Genomic DNA, 17,472 nt, shown 5'->3' with positions numbered 1-17,472 from the left:
AATACATTTCCCAATTATCAGATGGTTTCCTAGGTCAGAAACAATCAGAGCAAATGGTAGCTGGTCGTTACCCTTAGCAAGGACAACTGATTGTGTACTACTTATTAGAGCTGTCAGAAAATAAGAAGAACAAAAAGGCTTAATTGTGTACTCAGAATTTATTATTTCATCTTTCTGCATTGAAGCTTATCTTTGAAAAATGTATGAGTAAAAACATTTCCCCAACAAATTGGTAATATGTTTGAATTTAAATGTCCAATATGCAGGAACATTCTCATATATCTTTCATAATTTTCCTAATATTCACAGCCTGCCTTTGATTCTCCTTTTTAACCAACCAGTAATTTTTCAGTTTTCTAGATGGAAATGCAACTGTAAATTAGCAAGTAATTTAAAAAGTAATTTTTAAAGTAAAATTAAAAAGTAATTTTAATTTGCTATTGCATACTTGGCTTTTTGCTGAGTTTGCATTCTATCCATTTGTCTCTTCAACTGGAATTGTATTTTTTGTCTGCCAACTTTCTGTTACTTCCTTTGTTTGCAGCAATTTGTAGAGATTTCATGACTTTGAAAAAACCATTCTGATAATCTTGGTTGGTACTTTATGATGATACGTTATAAATTACTGTAGTGATGGTATCAGGGAATGAAGCCTGGAAACCATAGTTTATACAAGGTGTATTACAAAATATTTCTTAACTTGCACATTGAGAATATCTCAATGAAAAAATGTCATATTTTATCATAGAGAAAATGTCACCTGATCTTTAATTCAAGGATTTTTGTCACTATATAAATATGTGTATGAATCTCTAATCATAGTATTTCCTGGGCTTATCACTGTAACCTATAGTTCTAAATTTTTTGCATGTCAGAAGTTGAATGACTTATTTCTGCTTGAGCTTATTAACTTCCTGTTTCAGTACCTCCAACATAAAGCCACTAAATTCCACTTCTATAGAAGTGGGATTTTCTGTATCTGATCTTGACTTTCAAGATTAAATATTTTAGGTGAAAAAATTATGGGCTCTAAAACTAGACTGGGCTGACTTTGGATCACAGCTCTGCTGTTTGATTGCCTGTGTCACCGTGGATTATGTTTTTAATCTTTCTGTTATCTAGTTTTCTGTATACATTATGGAAATAGTACGTTTGTCTTATAAAAAAAACTGCAAGGACTAAACGAGCTATGTCTAAAATGCCTAGTTTAATAATGAACAGTCATTTTCCTAAATTTGTTCATTTGACTTTCTGATTAATGTCTGTATTAAAACAAAGTTAGATTAATTCCTCCTTCCCCAACATTTCCTTCCCATGAACCACATGTTCATTTCAGGCAAGATGTGCTCATGTCTGTCAGAAGCAATTTAAGTGTGCGTCCTCAACACTGTGTACGTGCCTATGCTTCCATTTAACTAAAATTACTAGTCATAATTATTATTAATATCTTGTGCTTGGGATTGATAACTGCAATAATCTTACTTCTCCATTTATCTTCAAAGTGCTGGTCAGGACCTTCTCAAATTACCATTACTTGGAAAATTTTCTTCACTATTTACCCCAGTGCCCTTAAAAAGTCATGCTTTGAGATTTTACAGTATGTTCCAAAGATATTTTCTTCCATCTAACTTCCTCTTACCTCCTGCCTTTGACATATGCCTCCATTCTGCCGCTACGCATAATACATTGGAACTTTGATTCCCCAAATAACTTCTCCCCTAATGTACACGGATAAGGGTCTGCCTCTGTGCTTCTGCCAAGATCTCTGCTGCATTAAAATTTGTTCCCTAGGTGGAGGAGACTGGAGGAAGAGTTCTAGCTCCCACGTGGGTTTTTATACAGTGGGAAGTTTCTTTGGACATCCTGTCCCACATCACTGAGATATCAGTTCTCTTACAAAGCAGTCTTGTGGAAGAATATGTCTGCTGTAGAACAAGCCAAGGCCTGACTCTATAAAATTTTAAGGACTATATTGTAGTTACCAAAGAACATCATTTTTTGAAAACTCTGTAATTATCTTGAGGTGACAGTAAGAATCTCAGATTTCCCTTTCTCCATGCCATGTGTCTTATCCCCTTGGAGAAGAGAAACATATCCCTGAAGACTATACATCCTATAGAGGGAAGGTTCTTTGATAGAATAGCTATAATATCTGTGATCAGAAATACTGGGAACAGTTTCATTCCTCTAGTTTCTTATGTACTGTTCAATCTCCCTAGTCTGACTCAGATGTCTTCTGATTCCCAACTCTTAAAGTACATATGGGGCTATTTTGAATGAAAAAACAATAGCTCTATGACATAGAAATTATCGTCAATTAGTGGGTAAGGAAACACAGCGTCCTACAGAGGTTAAATGGAATTATGGCTGCACAGTTACTAAATGATCTCTTCTAATTCAGCTACTCTACTTTTTACCATGCTTTATTTTAAGTATCCATTTTCAATTGGAGAAAAGCTCCAAGTGAGTTAATTACAGTGGATATAAAAAAAGGAATTCAAATTAGTAATATCATTATCTCTCTCTGTTTCTAGTTTGTACGAAGCAGGTAACTGATGAGGCATCTTCCACTCGAGATTCAAGCCTTACTAACACAGCGGTGCAAAGCAAGTTAGTGTCTTCCTTTCAGCAGCACACCAAAAAGGCTCTGAAGCAGGTAAGAGAGCTGCCGTTTGTTCGTGCCCTTTAGTTCTGCCCACTTAAGGTAATGAGTGCCCTGATGATTAAATAAAATAAACAAGAACATAGCAATCAGCCGGAGAGGTACCCTGATTTTGACCACTTCCACACTAGTTAACGTTGTAATTTTAATCTGTCCTAAAATACAGATGAAGCCTAGCTAGGAATTTTGTTGTAAAATGAAAGAGTGAACATATACTTGGAAATATGCTAAAATTTGTATTAAATTTATGGGTGTGTATGACTTATAGTAAATCAGCTGCATTCATAAATGCATCATTTGAAAATAATGTCTATATTTCTGTCTCACTGTGTTATCTGATGTTAGTGTAAAAAATAATGATAATTTCTTTCCTCATATTGACAAACATTAAATTGCAAATAAGAAAAGTAGTAAGTGTAGCTTGCTTATATCTAGAGTATCTATCAGTGATGTTGTAATAGCATCCTAATACTACATAAACTGTCTGGGCTGTGACCTTGGCCTGTGTGACCTTGGATGATGCGGGGAGGTAGGCTCTGAGGGTAGGCTCTGGGTGCTGAACTGCCTTAATTCCAGTCGTTGTTCCTCTGTGAATCTAGGCAAGCCTCTTTGCCTCTCTGATTCTCAAATTCTTTCCCTAGAGAATGTGCCTTGGACATGAGATTGATCTGAAATAACTGAGGCGTATTACATTGAAAACTTACAATAGTGAGTGTCTAGGCCAGAATAATAATAATAATAATAATAATAATAATAATAATAATAAAACATTAGCTCTTGAGTCCATAGTGACAAATGCTGAATGGTGTGAGAAATTGAGGAGATGCTCTGTTTAGATGGGACTACAGCCTGGTGGTTATACTAATAATTGGATTAATAAATGGAAGGCTCTTACAAACTCAAATTCATGGTTTGCCCTTAACTGTTTTCCTCATTTTGATCTGTGCCCTCTACCCTGTTGATCCTTAAAAGATTCTGAAGAGTGGCATCAGTGTAGGATACATATCTCTGTATCATACCATATTATATCTCATGTCATTATTTGCTGATCTATCTAAATTAGAAAAATGGAAATCTTGTTTTCTTAATGAAAGTTCATTTAAAAAAAACTGCTTCCACCAATCTGAAAAGATTCTGATTACTCATGTCCAATCTTCTAGGCTTGGACTGTCTTCACCCACCTCCCTACTTCAAACGAGTTCATGTAGCAAAAAATTTAATGCTTTTATATTAATTTATGTTACCTTTTTCTTGAAATTGCACCATTTCCGTTTTGTGGTGTTGTATTTAACATAACAACAGTATATCATTTGGCATAGGTTGAATAATCTCAGCTTGCCATTTATATTCTAGCTTCTGTGAAGAATTTTAGCTGCTGCAAAACAAAACTACAGTTAGTGTTGAGTTGCCTGTTAATTAGTGAAATAAAGATTGGAGTAGGTCGGGGAGTCTGAGTAAAGACTCATTCAGGCAGCAAATAGGATGCAGGTAATAAAATACTAATCAGGACACAACAAAGGATACAAAACTGGACACTTGTAGCTGTGACATTTAAGAATCATCAATGAGATCATAAATGAAACTCGTAATTCTGAAGTGCAGTGACTTGGAAAATATGCACACCAGGAAATCATTCTCTGTATGAAGAGAAAGAGAAAGATTTGTATCTCTGTATTGTTATGTCATTATTTTTTGCTTTCTTTGTTTTATCTTTATATCACTTCAACTTTTTACACTCACTAAAGTGTTATAACAGCTTTGAGTTAGAGGTGTTTTATTTTATTGTGGGATATATATTCATGAAAGTTATTGCTGGCTTGCTTAGGAACTAAGGCTTGGCTTAAGATACTTTCTCTATATATTTCTTAATGTTCTGAAAGAGATATTTATTCATTTTTTAACATTTTAATTTTTAACCAGGTAGCATATAAGTAACCAAGAGAATATGGGTCAGTATATAGCAGATATGCTTATATTTGTTTAATAATCAAATTCATTGGAAATGCATTTAAAAGAAAAGCTATCCTTGCAGAATTTTGCCCAAATTACCTATAATTGCTGAATTTTGTAAGACAGAATTTGAAAATTTACTGAACATATGGCATTTTAAATTATAGCAATCCCAGCAAATCTGCAGCTTTTTTTTTCTTTTGACTAGTTAAAAGACTATGACCATATATGGCCCATAGATGCTTGTTTAAAGTGTGTCTATATATACATGTATTTCACACCTGTGAATACATGTTTGTATATGTGAATACAAACACAAGTCATAATCATCCTAACCTAGGCCAGTTGCATACTTTAGAAATAATTACATTAGCTAATATTTACATTGTGCCTTCATTTTGCATATGCATTTGATCCTCCTACAGATCTTTTAAGTAGGTAATCATATCCTTATTTTTTAAATAAAATAACTAAGTTATTTTATTTAAAGTTTTATTTAAAGTTAGATAACTTCCCCAAGATCATGCAGCAAGTAGAGTTTGACGGCAACATTCAGAATCATAGTTTCATATTCTATCCTCTTCACTAATAACTGCCTTTCAGCATATGGTATATAATAGGGGCAATCAAATTTTGACATTACTCAAAGAAATTTACATAATTGAGTTTTTGTATAGCATAAGGAGAGCAATAAAGTATTGTTATTGAGGGTATTATCTGAACACAGGCTGCTTATGTTTAGTGCCAGCATATGTTAATGATTCACATGCAAATGTATTAGCCACTATTATTTTATCAAAATTATTTTATGATTCAGTAGGGCTTTAATAACCCAGTTACACACTGGCCAGTAGATGAAAACAGATTCCTAAGAACCCAGTAGTTTCATAATCATATGTATCGTGAAAAATAATACCTTATAAAAACTACTCTTGAACAATAAGCTATGCATATGTTTCCAAATCTAAGTTCCTCACCCCTACCTAAAGCATGTAGCTACAACAAGGGGATTCTTTGATTTCACAGCACTGTTGATTGGGGTATAGCTCTAGGGTGGACAGTGTGGAAACAATAATGCCTCTTGGTATTGACGTGAAGTTTTTTAATTTAAATTTTTTTTTTTTGCTTTCAAATATTTGAGTCCCTCTTACTTTCTAATCACCAAACATTAGTTAACATCATATGTTGGGCATAATTACATGAATAATATATTTTCATTTCAGCTTTTTTTCTCTGAATAAGCGTGCTCAGGACATCTCTGGAGAGCAGCAGATTGCTGATTATCACCTTGTTCCCCGTTTTCTCTCTCCCTTGGAATTTTAGATCCTGAAAAAGTGTGAAATGATTAGATTTTGAATTTCAAAGAAGGATAATTAAGAAAGATTAAAATTTTGGAAGTTTCTAAACAGTAAGAGAAAGTGAAAGATTAAAAAATGTTGAGTTCTGTATGGAAAGCGACATGGTGGTTAACCTAACCTCTTGTGTTGTTTCTGTTGGCTTATTCTGTTTCATTCCTTATTTATGGTAGTGAAATTTATTAATAAAGTTGAAGATCTTTTCCCATTTGCTACTGTAAAGCAGATATATTCCTGGTGTTTTGCTTGAGCTTTGTATGTTTTACCAATCCTGTGAAATTCCAAAGGTTATAGTGCATGATAGCATGTTCTGAACATGAGCATTGACATTTAGCATATTAGCAGTAATGCAGATTGTTGGTTCCTGACACGGCTTGCTGTTTCCTATGTGTGTATTTTTTATTCAAGCTTTAGCATTCATAGTGTGTGATATTTTTCAAATTTTGAGTAAAGGGCTTATTTTATTCAGTGTATTCTTAGGTTACATTGTTGGTGTTATTTCTCTATTAAAATAGAGCAAGGCTTACTTATTTAAAATTTCGAGTTCAAATAAAAGCTTATGGTTTTCAGTTTATTTTTTCCATTAAGGAAGATACAAGTATTATTCTGTATTTCTCAGAATTATGTGACAAGATTTCTGTCTATAAATGAAATGTTTATCTGAAGGTTTTTCCTTTCTTTACAAGAAAATATTGTACTACATCTCTAGGGAAAATGATGTTCAGTCAGCATCTTTTGATTTCTTTCTGTTAAAAACAGAATTAAATTGATGGAAGTGTGATAAGATCTTTACTTTGCCTAGAGTGATTTAGCTGTCTTATGTTTGTTTCTGCCACCAGTAAATTTATTTTCAGATTTCAGCCTGTAAATTTCCTTCATAGTACGTGAAAGTTTTAAACTTAATAAGTCTAAATTATACAATCTCTTACAACACTTTAGGTAGCAAAATTTTACTCTGTGGTTTGAGCAGCAGAGCAGAATACATGTGACTAGCACAAAGGGTACATTCCTTCATGGCAGACAGCATTTATATTTGCCATCTGCTTATTTATTTAGGATATGTTATTACTTCTAGATTTAAAATGACCAAATTTAAAGCCCTTCAATAAGATAATTCATTAGTATTCCAAAGTGTAGCTGAGGCTGAGACAATTGAAGTGCTTCCTTAATATCATAGTCCTAAAATGAATGGTAGTGTAAAAAGGTAAATTTGTATGATGTTATTTGTATGATGTTTGTATGATGTAAAAGCCATATTATATGCTAGTCAACAGGGCCACCATTAGCCTTGTGTGGAGTGGAGAAAATTGCCCTCAAACCGTCTCAGCATGGCTTTTTAAAGGTACTTTTGTACAGGACGCACCCTTTACAGCCATCTCAGGTTAATTTTCCTACTCCTATTTACTTATTACTATCTATTGCATAGATTCATAGTTTTTTAGGCTGTGAGTCACATTTAGATGATCACAAGTTATACTGAAAACAACTTGTATAAGTAACATAATATGTACTAGGAATTCTCTTATTTTCTTGAGATTTTAACAAAAACTCAAGGCTAAAAATACTGTGGCACAAATGGTCCTTCTTTTAAAGAGAGGTGTTAGACACAACATTGAGAGGTTAAGCAGGGGGGAAATTACAGAGTCCAGTGATCATTCTCAAATAGCTACATAAAAACTAGCTAAAGACTAATCATTGTACACACACAGGTATATACAGACATACCCACATATGCGTTATATTCCATACCTTGTGTTCTTATAGTTTGAAAGATTGTGAGACCTGGAGAATTCTGAAGGCAAAAGGATTGACCATAATGCGTAGGCAGAAGACATCAAGCTATTCTGTGTGATGGAGCAACGATGCTGAGTATACTTATGTCTGAACAGTTAGCCAAGCACAGGGCATATAAAGACCTTGCCCAGTAAGGTTTCTGGTTTTGGTAAAGGAGCCCAAGTATATTCTATATGAAGTGTGATTGAAATATATAGTGAATGTTTAAATAAAAATGTATTACAAGAATTTCACCATTAATCTTCCTTAAGATAGTCGCCCTCACTTTGAAAATACTCTCCAATTACTCTTACCACCTTCTTGAGAAATTCTAGAAGTCCTCTTTGTAAGCATGTTTATTTGTTGTGTTATGACTCCCTCATTTTCCTGAACTGATTGAGAACTTTCTTTTATCATACTACTTTTGGAAAGATTCGGAAGTTGTATGGTATCATATCTGGTGAATAAGGTGTAATAAGACACGTCATAGTATTTTTTTTTTTTTTTTTTTTTTGGTCTTTTTCCTTTTTTTTATCGGTACTGAGGATCGAACTCATGACTGCCTGCTTACAAGGCAGGCGCTTATGCCACTGAGCTAAATCCCCAGTCCCCATCATAGTATTTTTATGGGCCTGCCTTTCAGTTACATCACTCAACAGTATTCACTGTATTTTTGATATGATCTGATAAAAACGCTCATAAAAGAGGACTTCCTGAGCCACCTTAGAAAGTGGCAAGAATGATGGGACAGGTGTGTTTGAAGTGAAGGGAGTTTCCTGAGGGAAATTAATGGCAATATGTGTGTCTATTTATACAAATATTTCGCTGTATAAATATTTTACTGTAATATATTTGTTTTTAAACTCTAAGCAATCAGTAGTTATTTTGACTATGCCTCGTGGGCCCTATACTTTGGAGAGACCTGGAGATTGGCTGCAGGGTACATGCTCCATGTCAGGGAGCTGCAATAATTTGTAATGCTCCCCACAAAGGTATCTAATGTATCCATTTATGCAACCTGTGAGAAGCTAGTAGTTGGCCACTTGCTTCCCAGAAGGTTCTGATGCTGTGCTTATGATAGTATGGATTACACAAATTTGCTGTATTCTCCTTGCTTGTCGTTCCACACTCTAGTCACGAGGAACTTAGAAAGTAAAGGGGACAGGAGATAGAGAAAGAGAAAACTTAGAAGGCCCTTCAGAGAAATTTTTGACCTGAGGCAGAGCTCGGCCTGTGGAATGCAGAAGGAACTGACTTTATATTTTCAGACTTCAGAATGAGATTTTATAAATATTCTGAGGTGGCCTGAGAAGTCAGGTAATCTACATTAAATAATGTCCAGAAATGAAAATGGGGTTGGTCAGAATGAGTAAATGAGAAAAGAAACTTTATTTTCTGTGCTGACTTCTACCTTTTAAATAAAATGTATTACCTATTTTAGACTAATAAGGGTTTTTCTGTTGTAATAAACTTATTATGGCAGCTTTTACTTTGAATCAATAAGTATTTATTGAGCACCTTCTATATTCTAGGTGTTCCTTTTGTACTTGGGGACATAATGAACAAAACAGAAAAAAAATGCCTGTTTTGTGGAGTGTACTTTCTGATATGGAGAAATGACATTTCATAGCATGCTTGCAGGTGATAATTCTATGGGGAAAAATAAAGCATTTGGGTGATGAGAATGTAGGATGTAATGGGAAAGACATTCTGAACAAAGCCAGAACCACAGGAGGAGATGTGCCATTGAGATTCCTAAGCAACGAATGGATCTGTCCAGAAGAGCTAATGCCCAGGGCAGGCACAGTACCTGTTTAAAGAAGGGACACCTCAAAATACTGAGACTCATTAACCAGCGTGACTAACGCGTGAGATGCACCGTGTCTCATGCGCTGGAACCATATGAATAGAAGCTGAATAAATGAATAAAGGTAAACAAAGGCATTTGTTGGATGACAGCCTGGGTTTCCTTTGGCTATGCCTGGCCACATTTTTGGTGCTGAGGTGCTAATGTGGTAATGTCGTACTGTAGAGAAAGGCCTGGGGACCAGGGATTCCTTTTCAGTGAATTTATGTCCCATTTCTTAGGAACTTTGGACAGCCTTTTTGGGCAAGTCTGTCACCATTTCTGTAAACTGCTAGTCCTTGCTTGTAGCCTTGTGCTTCACACTTGTTTCTGGAACCACTCATATCGTTCCTGCTGGGGTTCAGATACAGCTGCTTCCACTGACTCAGGACCCCAGTATTTTGTTTGGCTCCTGCTTCTTGTGACTTAGGTATCATTTCCTTTGTTACCTCCAGAGAGATACCTTTTGCAGCTTCCCATTCTCGGTCTGTTACCTCCATGCCAGTTACTCTATTTCCTGTATAATTTTCTTAGCACTTGTAGGTATAGAAAATTATTGTTCATGTGTTTCCTTATTGGTCCTTCATGAAAATGCAAAATAGCTAAAACATTTGTCATATTACTGTGGTGGATCAGCAGTGCTTACACTGCAGTACCACACAGTAAGTCCACAAACGTGCAGTTTTTACAGAATGCATAAATTATATCAGTATTAAAAGTAAGCTGTTGGGTGGTGGATCCCACACCCAGGGTGCACCTTCCCTCTTCATTAAGTCAGTATCACACTCCCACGATCTAGTCACCCCCAAGAGTCCCACCTGTGATTGCATGAGGTTTTAGAGGACATGCAGATATAAACCATAACAGAGAACATGACCCATGTGTGAGTAGTTGACTTGCACGTAGTTGCACAACTAGCATTACATAACCAAAACCAAAATACACATATAGCTAACCCGCTTTGCCTGGACTATGCATGCTCCACCACAAGAGGCAAGGTACTAGCTCATGGACAGCAGTGCCTAGTGCTACTGTTTAGAGTCACTCGGGCCACCCCGAGCATCCCAATGGATGCAGTATTGGTTTTTCTCCCTCTTCCAACATTGTGATCTACTTGAAGACTACCCCACAGTCAGATAACCTGGCTTTTGGAAAGGCAGATTAGGCTCTTCAAGAAAACCACAGATTCACCCTAGAATGACTTAACCAGTGATGGTCAGCCTATAGTGCACCTGCCAGAGCAGGCTGTTTGTTATCACTGGAAGCTCTAAAGGATTTGCCATCACTGAGCTCTATAGAATATATAGAATCTGCTTGCCTCTTTCATGTTTTGATGATGGGACTCTGATTTCCCTGAGTTTACCCATTCGCTTTCTGCTTTCCTACTGTCACTACTGTTGTTGGAAATAGATACTTTCAACTTTTCCTTATTTACCTCTACAAATGTTGTTTGGAATAAATATGCTTATGTTTCAAAGGTAAAGCAAAAATGTTTGTATTCTTTAATGTGCTTGCAATATTTATTTTTCTATGGGCATTTAGATTAGTGTAGGCAGATAGCAGTATTTTAAAAAAAAATACTGTGTTGAAAAATAGTATTTGTGTTTTCTGAGTAGAAAATTCAGGAAACAAATCATTCACTTGGGCAAGGTGGTGTATGTCTGTTACACCAGCACTTGCGAATAGGAAGCCAAAAGGTTGCTGTGTATTCAAGACCAGTCTGAGTTACACAGTGATTTTAAAGGCCAACCCAAACAGTACAGGGAGACCAAGTCTCAGAAAAAAAAAAAAATTAAATGAGCTTTATTTTTATATTTTGAGTACCTACAAAATATTGTCTATTTATAGAAGAAGACAAATGGACTGTATATTTATTAACATTTATTTATGCCTGCCTCACTTTAAAATTCCAAGTGGCTGTGGATTTTTGCTTATTTCTATCATATTTTTGTTCTTGCTTAGTTCTCTGTAGTAAAGTCTTCTCAGCTCTTAAAATTAAGAACAAAATTTTGTTGCTTTATTTATTATTTACCACAAATGTTCCTGAAAGGCTGTGTTTGACTTTCTCATTCCAGATTCTAAACCACTGGTTATATCAGCTCTATTTTTTACTTCATTAACATTTTCTAACAAATTTTCTAACTTCGCACACACACACACACACACACACACACACACACACACACACTCTAAATATTTTTTTGCCTAATATTTTTCTAAGGGAAATAATTGAAATTTGTGGCATATAGACTCCTAAAATTCCTTTGTGCAGGATTTTTTTCTTTTATGAAGTCTTACATTATGACCAAAGATGAACTTAATAGTAATTTAAAGGACCATGTTGCCTCATCCTGTTGTATTACTGGATTGTTAGGTTAATGTGTATAAAGTGCTTTGAGTTCTTATATGGGACTAGAGAGATTTATGCAAGTATGTGCATAGTTTATGTGCAATAATATATATGACTTGAAGAAAGAGTAACCATCATAAACGTTTTATAGCACATATGTCTTATTTAGATTATTGCTAAAATGAGAAGAATAACATCTTATTAATCATTCTACCTTTGTGGATACAAAGGGACATGTCTTGTGTTATCATTAGGAATCATGCCATTTATAGTAGATTTTCTGAGCCTTTCCTTTCCCTGTTAGGCTTGAAATCTCCTCTGAATAAGCCTTTGCCTGTGTAAGTGATATTTAATTTTTCGCTTCTGCAATTATTTGATTGTTAAATCTTATGGTCAACAAGTTGAACATTCAGCTAATACTTTGGGCAAATAAAATGACATCCTTTTAGACAGCAAGGCAATGTACAGACAGTGCAGTATTTCAGGAGATTCTGACAACTGTTAGTCAAAGAACATTAATCAAGTAACTGAACTGTTGTAAAATTGGTAGGAATTACACAGAAACCAGGAATAAAAGGTTTGAGACAGTCTATGGCCAGCCTTTTAACCTTTTGAGGAGTTTTAGCATTCCTGTGACTGTGAATTTAATGGCGCTTCCGCTTTGTGTGCTTAAGACCCTTTTTATTACAGGTAATTTTCCTGCATAAAGCGATCAGCTAGATAAAGCTGTATTTCAAAACTTTTAAATGTCTTTTATTACATTATCATCACCACAGTCGATTCATTTATGAAACACAAAGCACTCCCATTTGGAGAGATTTATTCTGCTATCTTTTTTTTTTCCCCTGGATTTGCCAGAATCCCGTCATGTTCGTGTTCTGAAGGTTAATGCCCAAAGTCAAGCAGACAGAAGCCAAGTGCTGCAAGGTTTCCAAGATTAGGACTGATTCCCTTCACAGAAATAAATGATTCCTGCCATGTTCAGTGATTTTGTGCAGCGCTCCCCACGGCTGAGTGAATGCATCAATACTGTAGTTCTTACATGCTGTACATACTGATGACACACGGTGTTAACTGATTGACTGAGGAGTGCACGGAGACAGCGCACCTGCAGGAGAAGTGCAGACACATATATTTTTATCCTGCTTTTGAAACATTTATTTTACATTTATTTTACTTGCGAATCATAGTTTCAAATTCCATGTGCTCTCAAGCCACTCTGCCAAGGTAGAATAAACCGTTAAGTGCTGCTTTGTTGTGAGAATTATACCAAAAATGATCTCAAGCTTATACCCTCTGCCAAAGCATGATTTTATGCTTTTGAGGGAAAACGACATGAGGGTGGCTATTAAGAATCCTGACCGAAGAGGGACTCTGAAATTTAAGTATGTTAAAAGGTTCTGTTTGATGAGTCTGTTTAGTGGATCATTTAATTCAGTTACGAGAAATCATGATGCCTAGATTTTTATATTTTATTATCGTGTTTTATAGGCTTTGAGGCAGCAGCAGAAAAGAAGAAATGGAGTCTCAATGATGGTAAACAAGACTGTCCCTCGTGTTGTTTTGACACCGTTAAAGGTGTCTGATGAGCAGTCGGACTCGCCTTCAGGTAAAGAGCTACAATCTGTGTGTTTGGCCAGCTTCTTCCCAGAAGAGACTTCCTCGTAGAAGAGAGATATTATGAGTTGTGTGTGTATGGTTTTTTAAAGAAACTAAATAATCCTTCCACTTATTTTTTTGTATCTTCCACTCTTTCAGTGATTCAAAAATATACTTTCCAGTTTTTTTAGAAAAAAGTGCTAGCTTGCTTCCCCTTCATCAAAGACTCCATTTGCTAATGTCAGTAGATGTGAGAAAAGGTGTGTGATGCTTCGTGGATTTTGTTGCTGTTGCTTTGCCTTTTGTTTGAATGTTGAACTTTAATGGTGGACCACATGCTGATGTGTAATGCCATCAAGAGCAGTTCTTGCATGAGTGTGAATTTGTTTTTCAGTCCTCTAGTGCAGAATCCGGAATCCTTTATTAGTTTTTGTGTTCTAGCAACAATCTTCTCACCTCAGTGCAGCCCTGACCTTTTCTTCTAATTTACCTCCTGTCACTTTATCAGCTATGTACCATTCTGTTTTTTATGGAGTAATGTTTGCATTTTCAGTTCCTGTTTCATCATAAAGTTTTTATAAAGGTTTGATTGCTCTGTTTCTTCAAGGCTCTTTCCTTCATCCTTCTGTCTCTATCTTGTATTGTCTGTTAGTGACACTGCATTGTTCAAGCTTATTCGTGTATTTTTACAAAAGACCTGACTCTATTTCTTTTAAGAGCTATCAGATCAGTGAATGTGTTTTTGACTCTGCTATTAGGCCATCTGTTCTTGCTTTTTGTCCTGTTTGATTGATTTATTGGGCTTTTCTCTTTATATCCAGTAGGGGAATCAGATGGAGCCCAAAGGTAGTATATTAACTCTTAGAAAAAAAGATTGTATCTACGGTTCTTAAAACAATTTTGGATTTTTTCTTTTCAAGGGCAGTGAGAGTAAGATAATGGCATAATAACTATTTCCTTTTTTAGGATCCGAATCTAAAAATGGTGAAGCAGACAGTTCAGATAAAGAAATGAAACATGGGCAAAAATCTCCCACTGGGAAACAAACAAGTCAGCACTTAAAACGATTAAAAAAGTCTGGTTTAGGTGAGTGTTCAATAGATGATAACATTTAACATTTTAGAGATGTATACTTTTTCAAATAAATTATAGAATATTCTCTGAACTTTGTTGTTAAATAAATTAGAATATCCTTCCATTTATCTAAACCAAAAGGAGTACTAAATAAGGAAACATTGATAATTAAATGATCTTAAGCTTGTAACTAAATTTATAAGTACTCTTGGATGAAACCTAAGGAAACGATAACAGACCTAAATATGTATTGATAGTTTTGTACCTACCTGTGGTTCTGTGTAATGTGCAGTGTTTTGTCTGTGCAAGTAGGTTTCTTTTTCTTAGCTTGCATTGTACTGGGGAAAATTCTGTTCAAAATGATCCCTTAAATTGGGAACACATTGCCACCGGAGTCTATTGCGGTACTAAAGCTGCTCAGCTTTTAAAATTTGATTATTAATGATTATTATTGTTGTTGTTGTGTGTATTGCTTGAGATAGTAGAGCCTGTCTAAAAAGTGGTGTAAAATTTCTGAGAAGCAGAGGAGATGTGCTCTGTGCACCGTGCCGGTCAGTAGCCACTCAACACCATGTTAGCTCAACTCTTTCTCAGGGACCTAAATAGAGCATCAGGAGTAGAAGAATCAAACAGTCCAAAATAAATGCTCCCTCTTCTTTTCTCCTTTCCCCCATCCCAGTTGCCCTTTCCTTTTGAACAGTTTCTTTCTCTTTAACAATATCTGTTGTACCTTTTGGATCTTATTTATTCTTTCAGTTTCTTACCCCCAGGAGACAATATGATATTTACACATGCAAGCCTGATTTATGTCACTTATGAGTATGGTCTCCAGTTGCATCCATTTACCTATAAAAGCCTTGAGTTTATCTTTCTTTATAGCTGAGTAGCACTCCATTGTATAAAAATACCACATCTTTTTTTATCCATTCCTCAATTGATGGGCATTGCTTTTATTTTTTATTCTCTTTAAAATAAAAGAATAAATAAATGTGTGCTGAGCTGAACATTATAATTGTTGACCACACTGCTTTGTTAAATGATCTAGACCTAATGACTTTGTTTTTATCCTTTATTTCATCTTTGAATAAGGGTGAAGATAATAATCTGTATCATGATAATAGTTTGTTAAATCGTTTGGTCGAAATTACAACTTTTATTAACTACAACTTCATTATTAATTCCACCCACCATTTACTTTCTTAACAACTCAGGAGCATTCTGGTCTTTTTTTTTTAATCCAAGCCTAATTTTAACATATTTATTTATTGTTAATGATTTATAGGTTATCTTCTATATGCCAAGCATTTTGATTTATCCTTCGAATATACTTTCAATAAAAAGTCATCAAATGGAATTTAAATCTCTGAATAAGAGATTTCTGGAAAAGCAGAGATTTTTAGTTAATGATAACATAATTACCTGTTTTATATTGTTTCTAAGGCTAATTTTATAGTTGTATGTGACCCAACTGTACCCATGTGTCTTTGTGTGTGACAGTATGTATGCATACCCTATTATTTTTTTCTAGTCTTCTGGGTATTATAAGAATCTCTTGATATGGAAAGCTAACCTGGGAGAATGATATGCAAAGATTAATCTTCATCCACACAGCATCATGTTACCATACAGGAATTAGTTGAAAATCAGTGGACCTTGAGTTAGAAACATTCTGCAACCAACTTCAGTGAAGTCAGTGCTACCCAGTGAGTCTAACGAGATTCAAGGTAGCAGAGCCACCCCTTTCACTTAGCTGACTTCTGGAGTGCAAGTCAACAAGATGGTTTAGTGCACTGTGTTGGGGATGGAGTCTTCTGTCCGAAGCTAGTGTTCTAGTTGTTCTCATCTCAAAGTTCCTACTCATATTACTGTTTTTTTACATTGGCAGTCAACTGAAAGCTATAAAGGATGATCCACAAGCCAGGTCTTAGGGAAGACTGCACACTGCTAACCATCTTACGTGTTCAAAATTGTGCTGCCAGATTATTTTGGCTGACTTGTGAGCAAATTAAAAGGTGATAAGGGACAATGTCATGGTCTTTTTGACGTTTCATGTTAGGCTACACAATATTAAAAATAATGAAGCTACTTTAATAAAAGGAGGAAGACATGAAATCATATTGAATGCCCATATTTATTGCAGTAGTCTAAGTGTTTTGACATAAGTCACCTTATTTAATATTTCAGTCTTGTGCAACAGAACGATTTTCATCTTATAGCTAAAGAAACTGACATTAAGAATGGTTAAGAAGGTTGCTCATAAATGACACAGCTAAGATACAAGCCAAGGCATATCAAATTGGATGGGAGCTGGTGTCAGATCATTTATCCTGTATTGTACACCTGTAGACACCACTGAGAAGCAGCCTAGCACAGTCGGATATGACGATTTCACCATAGGTGTTAAAGTGCAGGCACCAGGTTACACATGGAAGGAGAGTAAGTGGCCGCAAGAGTTCCTGGCTTATCCTATATAAAACAGAAGGAGGGAAACTGTGGGATTTAAAATAAGTTGGTTAAGGTAGAAACCTGTCAGAAATAAAATACAAATTATTACTGGCAAGGAACTGTGACTGCCTGACTAACCCTAGCAAGCAGTGAATGGAATGGCTTGTTTTTTGCAGAGTCAGTAGTACTTATTACCAGCATATACCCGGCAGTATAAAATGAAAAAATGTAAAATGAGAGAGCTTTAAATAAAATCATCTCCAGAGAACTTGCATTTCCTTTAGTGGTATTTTTGATGTTCTTTTAAAATTAGGATACTTAGTACTCAGCAAGGTGTATTTATGTACCTTCTGTTCTTCCTTTGCCATTAAGTTATTAGTTCCTTGGGAACAGTGACCTTCCCCTCCATCTTTGTGAT

General features: G+C 35.4%; 1 protein-coding gene across 1 annotated transcript in view; it reads left to right on the top strand.

The window, feature by feature from the left end:
- Nucleotides 1–17,472, top strand: part of Asxl3 (ASXL transcriptional regulator 3) — a 101,302-nt gene that overhangs the window by 15,985 nt on the left and 67,845 nt on the right. Inside the window, exons 3-5 of the mRNA XM_023566846.2 lie at nucleotides 2,535–2,656; nucleotides 13,428–13,545; nucleotides 14,502–14,621. Of these exons, the coding sequence (XP_023422614.1) occupies nucleotides 2,535–2,656; nucleotides 13,428–13,545; nucleotides 14,502–14,621 (360 nt within the window). The remainder of the gene's footprint in view (nucleotides 1–2,534; nucleotides 2,657–13,427; nucleotides 13,546–14,501; nucleotides 14,622–17,472) is intronic.

Source organism: Cavia porcellus, unplaced genomic scaffold (genome assembly GCF_034190915.1).
Source record: "Cavia porcellus strain 051 isolate PalLab524CR breed Dunkin Hartley unplaced genomic scaffold, mCavPor4.1 scaffold_20, whole genome shotgun sequence".
NCBI classification, from domain to species: Eukaryota; Metazoa; Chordata; class Mammalia; order Rodentia; family Caviidae; genus Cavia; species Cavia porcellus.
This window is presented reverse-complemented; position numbering and strand designations above follow the sequence as displayed.